Raw genomic sequence first — 16,530 nt, 5'->3', positions numbered from 1 at the left:
GTCCTGCTCGCTCGCTCCCCGCCCGCAGTGATTTGTGTCCGCTCTGTGTCCGGTCCAGTCCCGTCAGCGCGGATGGAGCCGCATCGTGGGTGTGGAGCGCCGGGTTGTTACTGGAGTGGGTGCCAGGAAAGCTTCCAGCCGTGCCGGGTTTGAGCACTGCCGGGGGCGGGTTGGTGGCAGCCCCGGCGCGTTCTCACATCTGCACCCCCGTGCCGCCGCCTTGGCGCTCGGAGAGAGGAGGTGACACCCGCTCAAAGCTGCTGAACAAGAGAGGCTCTGTGTTGTCCCTTACGCTTTACCCTTGTAAAGTGTAAGTCCGATGGGCCAGCCCTGCCTCAGCAGTTTTTGATTCCCGGGTGAGACTGCATGCAGCAAGGTAATCTCTGTTTTTAACGTGAAAAATGAATGGATGAGTCTGCCTGGTTTCTTAGGCAACTAGTAAATGAAAAAATGCATGCTGATGCTATTTCACTTCTAATTGTTTGCATTTCCTGTAGCAAAATTTGAAATGAGCCTAAATTTAGGTTCCATTTCCATGCAAAAGGAAAGGGGTGTGTGGTTTCTGCCTGTTCTAAAGCAGCTGCGTCTTGTCTGGTTAAACACTTCTGATTTGGCAGGCATGGCAAGCAAAGCCAGTGTAAACTGGTATGCCCTGGTTGTGGTTTAACAGGTGTAGTCCGTGAGAATTTGTGGTCAGAACGGAGCCTTCCATGTAAGTGGGTATGGATTCAAACTGAGGTGTGTTACTGGGTTGAAAGGGAAGGGTGGCAGTGAAAAGGCAAGCAGGGTGTCTAACACAACTCGCAGCTGCGTGTCGGTCGTACCCATTTTTTGTTTCCTGGAGCTATCCCTACCTAATACGTAGTTCTGTCCATGGAGGTGTGTAAAGTGGCATAGTGGTGGTATTTGTGAGTTGAGGTTTAGCTTTCCTTATTTTTGTTGGCGGGTTGCTAGTGGCTTCTTTCCAAGATGAAAGATGTTGGAACACACGTTTATGCTCTTTCTTTACCAAACACTAAGGTATTGGACACATCAATTGCTAAATCAACAAAAACCACAGAAGTTCCTGTCCTGGCATTTCTCTGAGGATTATTGTACTGCCAAATTCTCTTTATTTTCTTAGGAAGATGAGTGAATGCTTTAGTTTGCGGTTTATGTGAATGTTAGTCTTCAAGTAGTTTACTGAGGATGCTAATATCCTATCCTCTGTTTTCCTAAAAGGCCAAGTGTAACCTCTCTAATCTCAAAAGTCTTAAGTTTTGCATGTAATCTTCAAGTTGGCTGCACAAAAGCCTGCTTGTTTCGTCTTTCACTCATTTGAAAGTCCAATTTCCTCCTTATGCTTAGTGTCAAAGGCTCCAAAGAGCTTAAATCATCAGCAGCTGTAATTGTAAACCCTAATATTAAGTGAATGTTTCATGTTACTTTTCTTCTGTTTATTTTTAGTAGAGAAATGTGGTATTTTTTCAGATCTTTATTCCCAGTATGAAATCTAGAGAAACTGTTAATAGGTTTTTCTCTAATGGTACTGTGTTGGTATATAACCATGCACATTAGGTGCAGAATGCCATTAAGTAAACTAAAATAGACTTAAAAAAAAAATCTCTACAGCGCGTGTATGTGGGCCCCTCTGGATTACACAGGCACAAGTTTATTGAACCCTTACCAAGATGTTGACACTGGACTACTTTATAGGCAAAGCCAAGCAGTCTGTTTTGGATTCATGCAAAATGCTTGTAATTCAATAGTAGATTGTTCTTTAAATATCAGAAATAGTCTAATCAGCTCTTGAACTCATAATTTGGTAACACTGTAGATTCTGGTGTAGAAAAGTTTTGTACCACAATTCCAAAGACTATGTTAAACACCACACTAAATAGGTGTAATTTTCATGCCTTAAGAATTCTGCTATGAATTTTTGATGGCAGGCAAGTAGAAATCAAGCCGGTATTCCACCTGGGAAATTGTAATTGAACTAATTATCTGCTCAGCATAAGAAAGAAAGCTGAAAAATATCCAAATAATTAAAATTCTTAAAATACTTCAAAGCTTTTGAAGCAGCAACTGTTTTAACTGTAACTGTATTTTCGAGTTTTGAAAGGATGCTGTGGATTCTTACATTCAAAACTGATAAGGCACTGACAAAATCTCTCTGGTGGCACTACTCAGAGGAAAGTCTGTTTTTTCTTCAAAAACAGTTTAGAGATGCAGCTTTTGGAAGTTAAAACAAGTGTGAAACCTTTTCCCTAAGGGCTGAAGAGGTAGATGTGCCCTTGGAGCTCTTCAGTGACTTTCTGTGGTGTTGGGGAGGGTACAGCTGTCCATATGTACATTTATATGGAGATCACTTGTTCAGTATTTGGGGGCTGTGAAGATGAAATCAAGTGGCACTGTGTGATGTAAGGCCATGGTACTTGTGTATTACACTTTTGGTAGATGAAAAGAAAAGCCTATCTATGATAGAATCAATGGGAACTGTGCATTGGAACAGGGTACTGGTGTGAAGGGCCATGAACCTTTAGAGACATGTCACTAAAATCACTTGAAGACTATGCAATATTATGGAACTGTTTTCAAAAGCTGTATGAGATTTAATTCAAAGAAAACAATATATACATAAGCACCATATGCTTATAACATATGTATATTCTGGATTAAATATGAGTAGATGGAAGTCAGGTTGTGGAAATGGTAGTTCTCAAAGCTGTGTGCTAGATCAAGAGTTCATCTGTGAGTGAGACTTCTGAGGGCCTCAGCCCTTCAGAGAGAGGCAGTTCTCACCCAGTAGTGTTTATACTAGAAATAGACAAAGGGTAGGAGGACAAAACTGAAGGAAGAGAGTAAGTAGATTGCTTAAAGTCAAATGGCAGGCTTTAAAAAATCTGGCATCACAATGATTTATTCCTGCTCCATCAGACCAAGCTGCAGAATGGTCCAGAAGCAATCTCCAGGGCCTGGAGAGCTGGTGCTCTGCAGTGCCAAGGGTGGGGCCTGTTGTGTCAGCTGAGAGTTCTTTTGTTGTGTTTTTCTTCTAAACACAGTTTGCTGGCTGCTTTGCCAATTCTGGGTGACAATTTGTATGTGCAGGATCCAGTGTGGAGCTGCAGGCACCGCTGGTGACCATGGTGGGCACAGACCTGGGTGTGTTGTGTGCTGGCCAAACACAGCACAAAACCCAGCGTGGGAATGAATAGTCTAAGGAAAGGTGTCCTGGTCCACAGCAGGGGGCTTGATCAGCTTTAAGATCCCTTCCAGTCCAAGCCATTGTATGATGCTGTGATGTTCTGAATACAAGCAGGTATTCTAAGGCACGGCTTCATCCACAGCTGTGCTTTGGATGGGCTGCCTCTGTCTAAAGAAGCTCCAGTTACCTGGACAGTTGCATATGAATAAGACTTCAGCAGCATTCTTAGGTGACCTCAGGCATAACAGATATGTCATGTTAATATCAATCAATAATGTCAGCTCATCTCCTGACACTGCTTTCATATATTCCTGTGTGAAGTGGAGCGTTTTCATGAGCTGTAGTAATTCCCTGCTGAAAACCCCTTGCAATTTAATAAGCATTACCAACGTGGTACATTTCTTCCTGAGTGGTCCTTAAATAATCAGGTCATTGCCTCCTCTCTGCTCAGCCTGCTCACTCTTCAGCAGCACCTGGGGCCTTCAGTGCAACTGAAATCTCCAGGGTGAGATCACATTAACAGAGAGTGAAATTAAGGATATTTTGATGAGTTGTTGAACTGTCCTTTCTCTCAAAGGGAAATACACCTTGCCAGAAAGCACAGACAAATTAACTGCATTTAATGTCCTGGGTAGCCAAGTCTGGGCAAGCATTGCATTGGAGGTGGTACAGGAGGTGCCACAGAACCATCAATGACAGTTTTTTTCATGCCTGGAAGCTGCTGTACCCCTTATCTCGGTCCATTGCAGCAGAAGGCTGGCATGACAAAGGCTTGCCAAACATCTACAGTGTAAAAACCAGAGTGATTATAAAAGCTTGCACTTGAGATAGCCATCAGTATCAGTGTGAGGTTCTTTCTGGGAAAAGAATGAATGTGTCTATAATTTGGTTTATCGAAAACATTGATTCTGAAAGTAATTTGGAAATGTTGATTTGCGTTTTACTTTTGTCTCTTTGTCTGGCAGTTGAAATGAGTAGTTAGAGATGAACATCACTGAAATATGGGATTCTCTCACTCTAGAGCTATGAATAGAATGGGTACTGATGGTCAAATTTGTGGCTGCTGAAGGTGCAGGGAGCAAGATTTGGCAAGTTCTTGTGTTGGCATTCAGTTGAATAAGCCACTGGTTTGAAAATTCACACTCCATACACATTTTACATATAGCCTTCAGCAAGCTGCTTAGACTTAACATTGCAGAGTTTGGAGATGGGCATGGGCTTCAGCCCACACTCAGCTGTTTTGATGTTTTTTGCTAAACAGGAGTATCTTTGTTAGGAGAGACTGCTCCCAAGACATGGATCCCCAGTCCAGCGTTGTGATTGTTTGGAGTGCAAAGCAGTGAAGAGGCAACTAAAACCCATCCCTCCCTCCCTGCACCCCCCTCACACTACTAATTTTTTGTCCAAAAAGCACATCAGTAATCTAATACTTCATGAAATTCTAATATGTAGTACATTGTAATACAGACTCTAATTTAATATTGTCAGTCTTTCCTGGTACTTGTGTGAAACTTCTGAAACAGTGTGTTTTCTCTGACTGGGGTAACAAGTTACATGTTCCTCTAAATACTTGGCTAATTTTTCTGCTTCCAAAATGGCTGTGTTTTGGTTGTTTTGAGTTTTTTTCTTTGAATTTGCTGTTTCAAGTTATGTGAAAAATCACAATGTGTTTGTGTCACCCATTTCACAAGGCATTTTAATTTTAATGCAGTAAAATCTCAACAAACAGGACATGGCTGGCAATTCTCTGCCACTGTTTCTAACTGTTGACTGTATCTAAAAGGTACTGATGAGTTTGTTCAAACTGAAAATTTGTGCTGCAGTACATTGGAAACAGCTCCAAATTGAGGGTTTTAAATTTAACTATTTTGATCTTTCCTGTAACTTGAAATAGCCACTTACGATCTCTGCCTGAGTTTTAAACCACTTTGACTTGTAATTTGGCACATCTTCACAGGAAGAGAGAAAGGATTTTTGTATTTCTTGAGCGATCCAAGGAAAAAACTTGGGTTTCCCCAAGTTAATACATATTGCAAGCACAGCTTTGCCAATGGTTTCCATCAAGATTGTTCCATGAACAATCTTGACTCAAGATTCAAGATTTTGTTGTACCTGAGGAAATAAATGGTATCTTTGACATGTACAAAATACAGAAATGTGGAAGGAGTAGTTACACAGAGTAAAGCTCTGTCAACTGCAGCATCAGGGTGATAAGAAATCTTTCCCCAATCCACCATTACCTCTAAATGGTGTTTTTTGGCAGCTGCAGGAGGTTTTTCCTGAGAGAAATGTCTAAAATTCCACTACATCTCTCTGAAGATGGAGGGAGAATGCATTTGGATTGGGAGCATGTGAAGAGCCTGCTAGTAGCTAGCAAAAGTGAGTCTGTCCAAATACCCTGTGCTGTACTACTGTTACAATGAATTTTTTCTGCTGAAAGGCTTATTTGGAGAGAAAGTGTTGGTGAGTGTTGGTTTGTTTCCAAAACACAAGTTACTGGACTGGCTGGCAGGCCCTTATCATCAACCCTCTTGATTTATTTTTAGTGCTGTTTTTGTGCTTTTCCTCTAGCACTCAGCAGATTATGCACCTTGAAAAAGCAGCTATTTTGCCTTCCTCCTGTCATTCTTCTCAGTAGTATCTCTTAATTTGATTGCTTTTGGGAGCTGTGCCCCAGGAAACATTGGGCAGCTGTGGCCTGTTGCTGGTCCTGGTGGATTCCATATTCTCCCCATGGCTGTCCTGGGCCTCCTCCTACCCATCCCTGCTGTCTCATTCCAGGCCTCCAAGACCTTGGGCAGGATCTTTTGCCTCAGTCTCTGTTCAGGTTCAGACCTTGCCCAGGGCTCCCAGGCATGTCTGCATTTTGGGGAAATTTCCAAAATCCCTTTCTCCCAAACCTATTTTGCACTGCTGGAAACATCCCCTCTTCTCTCACCCTGGGCAGCAGTTTTCAGCTCTTTGCTGCTCTGCTGCTTGTGTATTATAACTTAACCCCTGGCCTCTGAGGAGGGCTGCCCAGCTGTCCTGCCTTCCCCTGGGTGAACATCCCTGGCTGTGAATTAACAGGGTGGTTTCCATGGGGTCACAAGCCTCTGAGGGGAGGGAAGCCTGCTAGTGAGCCAAATCAGGGCACAATTCACATGAATTTTTCTTGGATGTTTTCCTGTGCCCTCTTGTGCTATTTGATGTGAAATAAGCACTGAGGGTAGAACCCTTCTTGCTGCTCTGGATGGTGCTGTCTCTTCCTCACTGCCTTCTGCACGTCCTCACTGCTCTCATTTTGGCTGCTGAACATGGGCTCAGTATTTGGGGAGAGCTGCCATCCCCTCCTGGCAGCGTGCAGGGTAAATTACAGGCTGGGAGAGGAAAACACCTCCAGCCATGTCAGAGTGTTGAGCTTCTGGCAGCCTGTGCAGCTCAAGCTGGGGGTGGCTAGACATTTTTGGCAAAGGTTTTTGCCATTTGAGCAGATAGAGTTTGTATAACTTCATGCTTTTTTGCTTGCTCTGTGAAAATATGTCTTCAGCTAAGGATAGATGACATCTGTGGGGTTCAGGTGGGCTGCTCTAAAAGACCCAAGTTTTGCTGCCCGATGCATAGACCTGAAAAACAAAGAATGCTTGAAGTTTTGGGTTGTTCTTGACACTAGCAGGTCATTATGAGCTGTTTTTGAAGAGCGAAAAGAAGATCCACAACTGAAACATGCAGGATGTGTATCATAAAGATTCTTGATTGCATTTGTTTGAAACTGGTGAGTAAATATCTCCATAAGGGTGGATAAATCTTTGATTTGAATAGTCTTCGACTTGTGATGTGCAGCTGTGTCCTTCAGGGAGACAGAGAAGAAACTTCTGCAGCTTTGCAGTAAGATATATAACATTAAATTTTATGTTAGTGCTATCACTTGCTTCAAATCTTGCAGTAGATAAAAATATGCATGTGTAAGAGTACTGTACATGTGAGGATTGGATGATTTAGAAGTTTTATAAGTTAATCTTGTTTTGAAGTTTCTGAAATTACTGTGGTGTTGATATGGAAGGAAACTTTCTTTCCTATTGTGCAAAATTTAAAATTTGTCACAACTCTGAATAGACATATTTCCTTATACTTTGAGCAGCCTGATTTTTCTTTTGAGGAAATGCCATTGTTATTTAGGGTACTGGATTTAGATGTGTTGCACACACATTCACTAAGAATAGCACTGCAGTTTGGAAGTAGTGCTGCATTCAGGCTTTGGCAGCCATGCCATGTTGTGCTGCCTGGTTTACCCAAAGCCTACACTTAACCAGCGTGGGCTGGCAACATGATTCACTCACAAAGTCTGTCTCCTTTTAGGCTGTGTCGAGAGAGTTTGACCCTGCCAGGGTCTGTGGTCCATCCTGGTGTCCCTCTGAGGTTTTTTGTCAGACTTCCTGATGCTGACTGGCCAGGTGGGGGAAGATGCTGCTTCCAGCTCCTGCCTTAGTTAAATTGTGAGCCTGTGCCTGTTGGAGTTTTCTTCAGAGTTGTCAACTCAAATATAATTACTCGGTTTGAGTCTGCCTGTCTTGAGTCCATCCATTGTGGCTTTCTAGTTATACTGTGTGATTTGTTAGTGAAAGAGCCCAAAATTAACATGTCTCTGTATAGCTCTTCCTGAAGATTAAAGTCATTGCCTTGCATTGCCTGTTCTAAACTGCCCAGGGACAGATACCAGAAACATTGCACTTGAGTTACACATCTTAGTGAAATGTGTAAATAAGAAAACCATCCCAACACAAGATATAAAGGTCTTTCCCATACTTTTCTGGGAAAGGAGTGGATGTGAGTGCCCTGTGCTGAAAGCAGGTGATGACTTGCTGAAGTCACCTGAACAGATGACTTGTTTCTTGTGAAGGCATCTGACTGGTAGTTTGCTTCAGCTTTGCAGCCCTGATTTCTTTTTTGTCACATTAAAACAGTTGGTTGGCCTGTGTCTGCATCCCATTTGTAATATGGTTTGTGCAGAGAGCTTTGACTAAAAACATTCATTCAGCTGCCGTTATTGCCATTGCACCATATCAAGTAACACCGTGTGTGTGTATTTAGTTATGGAAATGCTACAGGTGGCTTTTGTGTCTCTTTGGAGCTGAAAAGGGGTGACCTGGACCTGGTTGTGGCTCTGGGCATTCCTGTGTGCTCTTCTGGCTTGTCTTTCCATTGCTCTCCTGACTGCTTCAGTTAAAGCTTCTGGGTGTGCATCCATTTCGGTGGGTGTTGGGAACAATATTTTGAGTTTCTTTGTTGGTACTTGACATTTATTATAATGAGGTAGGAAATACATGTCTGGGAGGAACAGGAGATAACCATAATTGGAAACTTACTTTGACTTAGAGTTTAGGGAAATTTCCAGTCAAATACATCAAATCCTAGGTGTTTCTTTAATAGGGGAAGGCAGCATTTGTAGGAATGCCAGCAGTGCTGTTGGTGTATCACTGATGCCTCTGCTTCACCAGCACTCTGGAAACTTGCAGTGTTTGACTGTCTGACAACTTGTCATCTTCTTGGAAATTGCAACACCTGAATTGTGTTTTGGCTCTGTTTTTAGGAGAAATGTTTCTGATTGGGATTCTGTACCTTTCTCTAAATTCATGTCAAAACTGAGAATATTCCACTGTACCTTTAGATGTCTCCAAGGCATTTCAGACCTCTTAGATATCAGGAACAGCATGAGACATGCACTGCAGCCCTTGAAGTACTTTTGTTTTATTCTTATCCAAACCCATTATTTTGCAATATTTTTGTCTGCCATATTATAGGTAAATCATTAATATGTGTCATACTTACTGCTAAAATGTCTGAGTGATTTTATAATATGCATTAAAAGCCATAAATATTTAGTGTGTAATAAAAAGCAACTTTTAACTCTGCAGAAAGATAATGTTGATTTATAGCTCATTTCCCTATTAGAAGAGTAAATTGGTTTGCCAGAACAGGTCAGTCCAAAGGAATTGAAAGTAAGTCCTCCATCTGAGTTAGAAAATATTTCCCTATTTGTAAGCCCATCACAAGGAGTGTGGGCTTAGATTTATTTGCAGTGGGTCAATGTTGTCTCTAAAGTACAATCCTGGTCTCTGTTAACTCTTCTGCCATTAACAAAGCTTCTCTTACTGCACAAAGACTGTGAGAAGGCAGCACAGGGAACAGAAAAAGATCAAACTTGTCGTATGTGATACATGAGAGTAAAATAAAGTATTAATAATGGATTTTGTGGTGTAGATGGTGTTCAGGGTTCCAGTTCACAGGAAGCCATGCTCTCCAAAATGTTCTTGGCCTTTCTTGAATGAAGGCACCATGGTAAGTAGGGCTGACAAATGAACATAAGTGCACAAAGGGAAGACAAAAGTGAGACCTAATGGCTGCAAAGATGAGTAATTTAAATAAAGTTCAACTGGCAAGCCCGGGGCACCTGTTCCATTCAACAAACTCCTCACCCTCCTCCCAAGCCCTTTTCAGAGCTGATGCAGCAACTCATGTTTTGGGTTATAAACATTACTTTTAAAACCATGCTATTCAATTCCTAGTCACCTCTTATTTCCAGTGTGTAAAGAGCTGTGAGGAATCCCTGCTATTGCAGTGAAGCACTTTCTCTGTGTGTTTGAGCAGGGAAGGAGAGGGCTTGGCAGGCACCACAGTGCACAGCAATCACAAGTTCAGACAGCAGTGCAGCTCTTCTGGGCTTTTACTTGTCAGCCACCTGCAATGAGAGTGTTCCAGCCCTGTAACAGGCTCCTGAAAAACTCTGACAGCTGGAGCAAGCTCCCATCAGCAGCTGGCTGATGGACTGCTCCTGCTGACAGCTCCTTGCCAAGGCAGAGCGTTGTCGAGGGATGGTTGAAACAAGCTGTACTATATCTGCTTTTTCCCAGAAAATGTTTCCTGTTCCCACAGTGAGCTGGGTTACTGTCAGGTGTTGCTGGAGGTTGCCCTTTGGCTGTTTTCTTAGTGGTAAATGTTCAATTTGTCTCAGGTTGCTGTGAAATCCTTACAAATGAGAGCCTGTGACTGCACAGAGGCAGAGTGGACAGAGGCAAGTGCATGGGGAGCTGCTGTGTGCAGCTTGTCTGACCCTTTGCCTTCTGCCAGGACTTCCTGCCAAACACACCATCCCATTTTCCTCAATGTAATGAGGCCAGTACAGGTCTCTGATAATAGCAGCCAGGGAGTGATGCTGATTGTCTTTTGCACACAAGACACACCACACTGTGGAACTGACTTTACAGTATGTTTCTAGTCTTTTTGCGTGTTATAGTAAAATTTTGTAAGAGGTGAAACTTTAAATCATGGAAAGGAATCAACTCAGAAGCACATTTATACATAGACAACTGTGTATCCTTTGGATATTTGGTCTGTCTGCAATGGAAATCCATGTCAAATCTTTGAGCATTTTTAATGACAGGGGTTCAGATTTGCAAAGGGAAGGTAAGAGCATCGCATCCAGGAATGTGAGCACTTGATTTCATGTTTGTGTCTGGGTGGTCTAAATCATTATGGCTTTTTACAAAACCTATGTTCCTCAGTTGAAGAGGTTATTTTTCTATGAAATGTTGTACCTGGTTGAGATACATAGGAAACTGCAAAACTGATATTTTTCAATTACTTTTTAAAAAAAGGGGGAGGATTCAAATTTCTTTTTCTACACAGAAGACTTCAGGGTAAGGTCTGTCCTGGTTCTGTGAGAGCTGGTAGTGGGATAGGGATCTCCCCCAGCAGCCCAGAGGCATGGGCAGAGCTGGGACAGGGATCAGCTCTGGGTACAGGGACAGGGGCACCCCGAGGCCAAGCTGGAGTGCTTAGTGCTGGAGCTGCTGTGAGCATTATGGGCAGTGATACATCTCACATGTTTGGGTGAAATTCCACATTATTTACAGTGTATTAACTCTCAGTAACAATTTAGGCAGTGATTTCATTTTTCTGTGAGAACTGTTTCTAGCTTTGTACCTTTTTTGTGGATTATTTTTCCCCCAGTGTGTTTCACATGCTCCCGTTTTACATCCCTCTCTGGGACATGGCAGATTTGCAGGTTGTCAGTCTGCTTTTAATGGCAAGCCCTGAAACCTCTCAAGTCAGTTTCTCAGACTTTGATGCTTCTGTGAGAGGAAACAGTGAGAAGTACAATGGCATCTCAGTCCTGCCATTCTGAGGCAAACACCTGATCTTTGGTGTATGTTTTTTCAGTGTCTTTGACTGGTGTAATATTTTGACACTCAGAAGAAACTGGTGTAACAAGAATACCAGCAAGTCTGTACATCTGTTATTTAAAAATATCTGTTCTGCTCCAAGTTTCTCTTGTTTTGTTTTTGGGTTTTTTTTTTTTTCTGACAGTCTTTAGTTGTCATCTTAAAGATGTTTATGAAACTTGAGAATTTTTTCAGTACTAAACTGATTTTGTGGAAACTAAAATTCATAGAACTGACTATTAAAGGATAATATCCTAATTATGTTAAGTGAACCCTGACCTTGGTAATTTGAAGCTGTCTGCCAGCTTTGCTTGCTGCAGCTGGTCATTCCTGCCAGATGATGTTCATCAATCCCAACATATCAGCCTGCCCTTAATGAAAGGGACCCAGAGCGTGGCCATCCTTAGGTTTCATAGCTGCACCAAACACAGCACAACTTCACATTGCCCTGCTGTGCCCTGCAGCTTCCCAGCACACTCTCTCCTGGTGTCAGGAGGCTGGGGCTGCACCCACCACTGCAGTTTTAGGAGCTGAAGGAAAAAGGGCATCAACATTCTTCTTGCTGAGGACCAGTGTGCTGGCCATACCTTTTGTATTTTTTGTATTTAAAACCTTTGTATATAAAACCAAGCTGGCCATGTCCATGTTCCTCTTCTTTCCAAACAAGTTTCTTTCAGCATTCCATTTTAGGTGCTTCAGTCACCTCTCCTTTTTCTGGCAGTGGCAGTGGATTTTCCATAGCTCTTTTCCCTCTCCTGAAGAAGCAGGGTGTAATTCTGGAAACATGGCCTAATTGTGTTCAGATCATTAAGTTTGTTTAAGTTATTATATTGGTGTTGCCTGGTCTCCTTTTGCCTTAAACCAGCAGTTAGGATTCCAATGGCAGAGGAAATTGAATATTATTTTGATTTCCTTTTATTTATTAGCTTTCTAGTTTGGGGCATTTGCAGTTCCTGAGCATACAGATATATATATATATATATATATATAAAGAATCATAGAATATCCTGAATTGGAAAGGACCCACTAGGATCATCAAAGTTCAACTCCTGGCTCTGCACAGGGCAGGCCAAAGAACCACACCTGACAGCATTGTCCAAATGATTCTTGAGCTCTGCCAGGCTGGTGCTGTGACCGCTGCCCTTGGGAGCCTGTTCCATGCCCAGCCACCCTCTGAGGAAGAACCTGTTCCTGACACCCAATCTAAACCTCCTCTGACACAAGTTCAGGCCATTCCCTCGGGTCCTATCACTGCCACCACAGAGCAGAGATCAGTGCTTGCCCCTCCTCTTCCCCTCACAAGGAAGCTGTAACTGCAGTGAGGTCTCCCCTCAGTCTCCTCTTCTCCACGCTGAACAGACCAAGTGCCCTCTGCTGCTCCTCATACAGCTTCTCCTCAAGGCCCCTCACCATCTTTGTAGCCTCCTTTGGATGCTCTCTAATAACTTTATATCTTGTTTATATTGTAGTGCCCCAAACAGTGTGTATCATCAGTGAAGCTGGATCTTCTAAGCCAATATCCTTTCAAATGACCTTGGCAACCACTCTTTCAGAAGGAAATTTGTTTATTCTCTTGATTTTGATGGAAGTGAGAACATCCTCCTGATGGGGATTTGACACTGACATGAATATTAATGAAGAAAGAGCAAGGGTTTGGGGGGACTGTCTCAAATGTTCCTTTAAAATCTAATCAGCATTATTTTTTGCTGCCTCTGTGAAAAGAACTCTACCTTAGGATGTGATTAACATTGATTATTTTAAACAAAAGGAGCAAGCTGCTTCTCATAAATTGGTTTATACAACTTCTGTGCTTTTGGCTATATTAAATACTGTTTGTTGTGAGGCTGTTTTTAATGCTATTCTTTGTAAAAAAATTAAATTCATATCTCCTGAGTCCTGACAGCAGTTGCTTACTTTTTCCTTCAATTATTGGTTTGCTATTAAATTTGAAGCTTCTTTACATCTTTTTTTGGATTTTGAGTTCCACCTGTTTTTCTGTTGTCTTTGCTCAGTTTTTGTCCTGTTGACTGCCCTATTTCCCCTGGAGTTGTTCCTTTAGCTGTTCCTCACTGGTGTAATGCCTGCTTTTTCTCTACCCTTGCAAAGCACTAGTAAAGCATGAGCAGTAGTCCTGAGTCTGTAAAGTCCCTATTTTCTTCAAAGAAGGGTGCTCACTGCCAGCTTATGGTTTATAGTATTTCTGTGTTGCTTCTGACACTCTGTGTCTCCACTTACTAAAGAGCAGGAGGAGATCACTGTCAGAAACATCACATTTTTCCACTCCCCTTCTGTTTTCTAGGAACTTGTTGGAGAATTTCCTATGGATTACAGGCAGCTCCTGATGCTAGTTTTCAAGTGTTGGTGTAGTGTCTGACACTTGAAGCTGAGATTTTTTTCATAGGGAGCTTTTCTTTTAGTCTGCTCATAAAGTCTGAAAAATCTTTTTAAAATGGCAGAGCTTCAGCAATAATGTGTCTGAATGACAAAAACCCCAGTGTATCTGGTACTGTAGTATTAAAAGTCAGTTTCCAGTGTCAGCATTAAAAAGAAAAAAAATAAAAAAAAATTCTTCCATCTGCCACCAATTCAGAATAGATCAGGATTAGTTTTCAGTCTCCTCCTTTGGAAAGTTATCCAAAGTCCACTGGAATTCGTCATTAGAGAGACTTTCAGCTTAAATTGTCTTGATTTAATTAAACACTTACTAGTAGTTCTACCTCTTTTCAGTCTCTTTTTGGCCTTCTGTAGGTGACTGTTTTTGTGTTTTCAATGTGCTCCTAAAATGTAAGCCTATGTTAAAGACTCTTAATATCTTAATATAAGGGAAAAAAAAAAAACATATTGAAGTATGTTCACAGGAATTATTTCTCTGTTTTCCATTCAAAGTCACTCCCTTCTTCCCAGAAGTGAGAGTCCCTTACTCCTGACTGCAGTGGTGATGTGTACATGGATTAACCACCATGTCATGCTATGGAATAACTACTGAGACACTGCTCCAGGCTCTGACCCCTCACAAAAAACAGCCTTTGCAGAGCCTTTTGTAGTTTGTCAGACAGAGAGTGCAAATTCTTCTGTATGGAACATTCTTCTATATCCATGGACAACCCCATAGCTGCTGTGCCTATTGAAGGCTAAGCCAGAGTTTAGTATAGCAGAAAAGCACAGACACATCTGTGTTCAGGGTAACAAATACATTTTGCAGTATGCAGCTAAATATTTTGTGTAGATGTAATGCAGCATGTACCTTCCTTAAACCTATCAATTAAAAGATGTACATTTTGTTCAGCTGAGCTGGTTTGCATTTTAGTGTTCATGACACTTTTCATCCTCTCTCTGGTAACAGCCTGTGACAGTTTCTGATCATAAAGACAGATGCTGCCACAAAATTTTTTAGCATTATTTATTGAGGAGTAAACTTTGAATTCCTCACAGCCTTAACAAGGGAAACATTTTTCTTTGGTCTCCTCCCTGTTAGTCTCCTTCTGACTTAAGGAGTGCCTTTCCAAATGATCAGTGGCTTCCTTTGTTTGCCCATCTTTTCAGAGTTTCTATTTTGTTTTGCTGTATTTCACTTTATTGAAAGTTCCTTATTCAGGTGGAGGGAGCCCTTTAAAAGGGAGGAAAGAGGCTTTTGGACCTTCTCTTGACAGCTTAAAAAATCATGGAAGCTAACTCTTCTGTTTCCTCTGCTCCTCATTATTTAAGACTTTGGGCAATGAGCCAAAACAAACAAAAATCAACTCACTGGTCTGAAAATCACTATCACTTGAGGGCACTATTCATGTATGTAATATTCAGATCTTTCCCTTTTGAGCCAAGCTCTCAGCTTGATCCCATCCTCTTGATGAATCATTGTGGCACCTTGTGGCTCATTCTGCTCAGCCACCAAGGGAACATGGCTTATGTGGGAAACATGGATCAACAAAGGAGATGACAGACTTTTCTTGAAGTTGTACCGATGTTAACCCCTAAATGTATCTTTATCGGCCTTTTGAGCTTCCTTTTTTCCCCCCCACAGTAATCAGCACTTTATTCCAGTAGCAGAGGCCTTTCTTCCATATATTTCACTATTTATTGGTCTACATTTTCCTTAATTTTCTGTTGAAAACCCAGTATGGAGATATATACACATTTGATAACTTGAAATTAAATTAAATTGTCACTTCCCATTAAATCACCCAAAATGTCACATCACAAGAGCCATTCAGGGCAAACCAGAATTTCCAGAATTAGTATTCTGAAGTTTTCTTTAGAATTTCCAGAACTGGTATTCTGGAAATTCTCATTTGTTTTCATTGAATATAAGGACAGCATTTTTATGAAGGATATACTTTTTAACAACTTCAAATGAATAGTATTTTAAAAACAACCTTTGGCCATTTAATTGTGTAAACTGCAAGCAACATTTGAACATACTGCTCATTCTAACACTAAACATCTGATTACAGTGAAAGCAAACTCATTTGTAGTGGAGCAAGGGATCCGGGAGCAGCCTGGGACTGCACTAAGGTTCCTGGATCTCATGGATGTGTTGGCAAAGGGATTTGTAGCTTCTTGTTATGTCTGCCAGCTTTCCCTTGACTGCAGCTGTGTTACAGCACTTCTGCCTGCATTGAGTCAGAGCCACTTGAGCCACTTCCACTTTTTATTGCCAGTCTGGAGTGGGAAAAATAAACCAAAATCAGTGGTGGAAAGTGTTTTGCTTTGGTTTTGCTGTATCTAAGATATCTATGTGTGTCCATAAAAGGAAGCAGAGTTCAGTTGTATTTTTCAGAGCTTTTCTGGACTAGCACTAACTTCTGTATCCATGCAGTTTCTATCCCACCACTGATTTTTCTGAGAGTAAACTGCATGGGCATGGCCACCTGCTTCTGGATATGGGACTTCATTGAGGTGAAGGAAACTCCTTGAGCCAGGAGTAGTGCTTTTTTGTTGCACAATATTTGCCAACACATGAAACAAGTTTTATTTTGTTATCTGCCTTCTATGTGGAGTGATAACTCTCTCAACATGTAATGAATCTATTTGGAAACACCTTCAGGGCTTGGTGTCAGCTGTAGTGTTTCTTCATAGTCACATTGGGTCACAGATGGCAGGGGAGGAGGAAAGATTATTTTTTGGGAGAAGAACCCATGCCTGCATTTT

General features: G+C 41.7%; 1 protein-coding gene across 1 annotated transcript in view; it reads left to right on the top strand.

Annotated features, from left to right (window-relative positions):
• The first annotated feature begins 351 nt into the window (after positions 1–351).
• The window catches only part of SRPX (sushi repeat containing protein X-linked), a 40,014-nt gene continuing 23,835 nt past the window's right edge, over positions 352–16,530 (top strand). The window contains exon 1 of the mRNA XM_059839969.1: positions 352–376. Coding sequence (XP_059695952.1) covers positions 367–376 — 10 coding nt within the window. The 5' untranslated portion in view covers positions 352–366. The remainder of the gene's footprint in view (positions 377–16,530) is intronic.

This window comes from Haemorhous mexicanus, chromosome 2, assembly GCF_027477595.1.
Source record: "Haemorhous mexicanus isolate bHaeMex1 chromosome 2, bHaeMex1.pri, whole genome shotgun sequence".
Taxonomy (NCBI): domain Eukaryota; kingdom Metazoa; phylum Chordata; class Aves; order Passeriformes; family Fringillidae; genus Haemorhous; species Haemorhous mexicanus.
The sequence above is the reverse complement of the archived record's forward strand: the minus strand, read 5'-3'. Positions and strand labels throughout refer to the sequence as shown.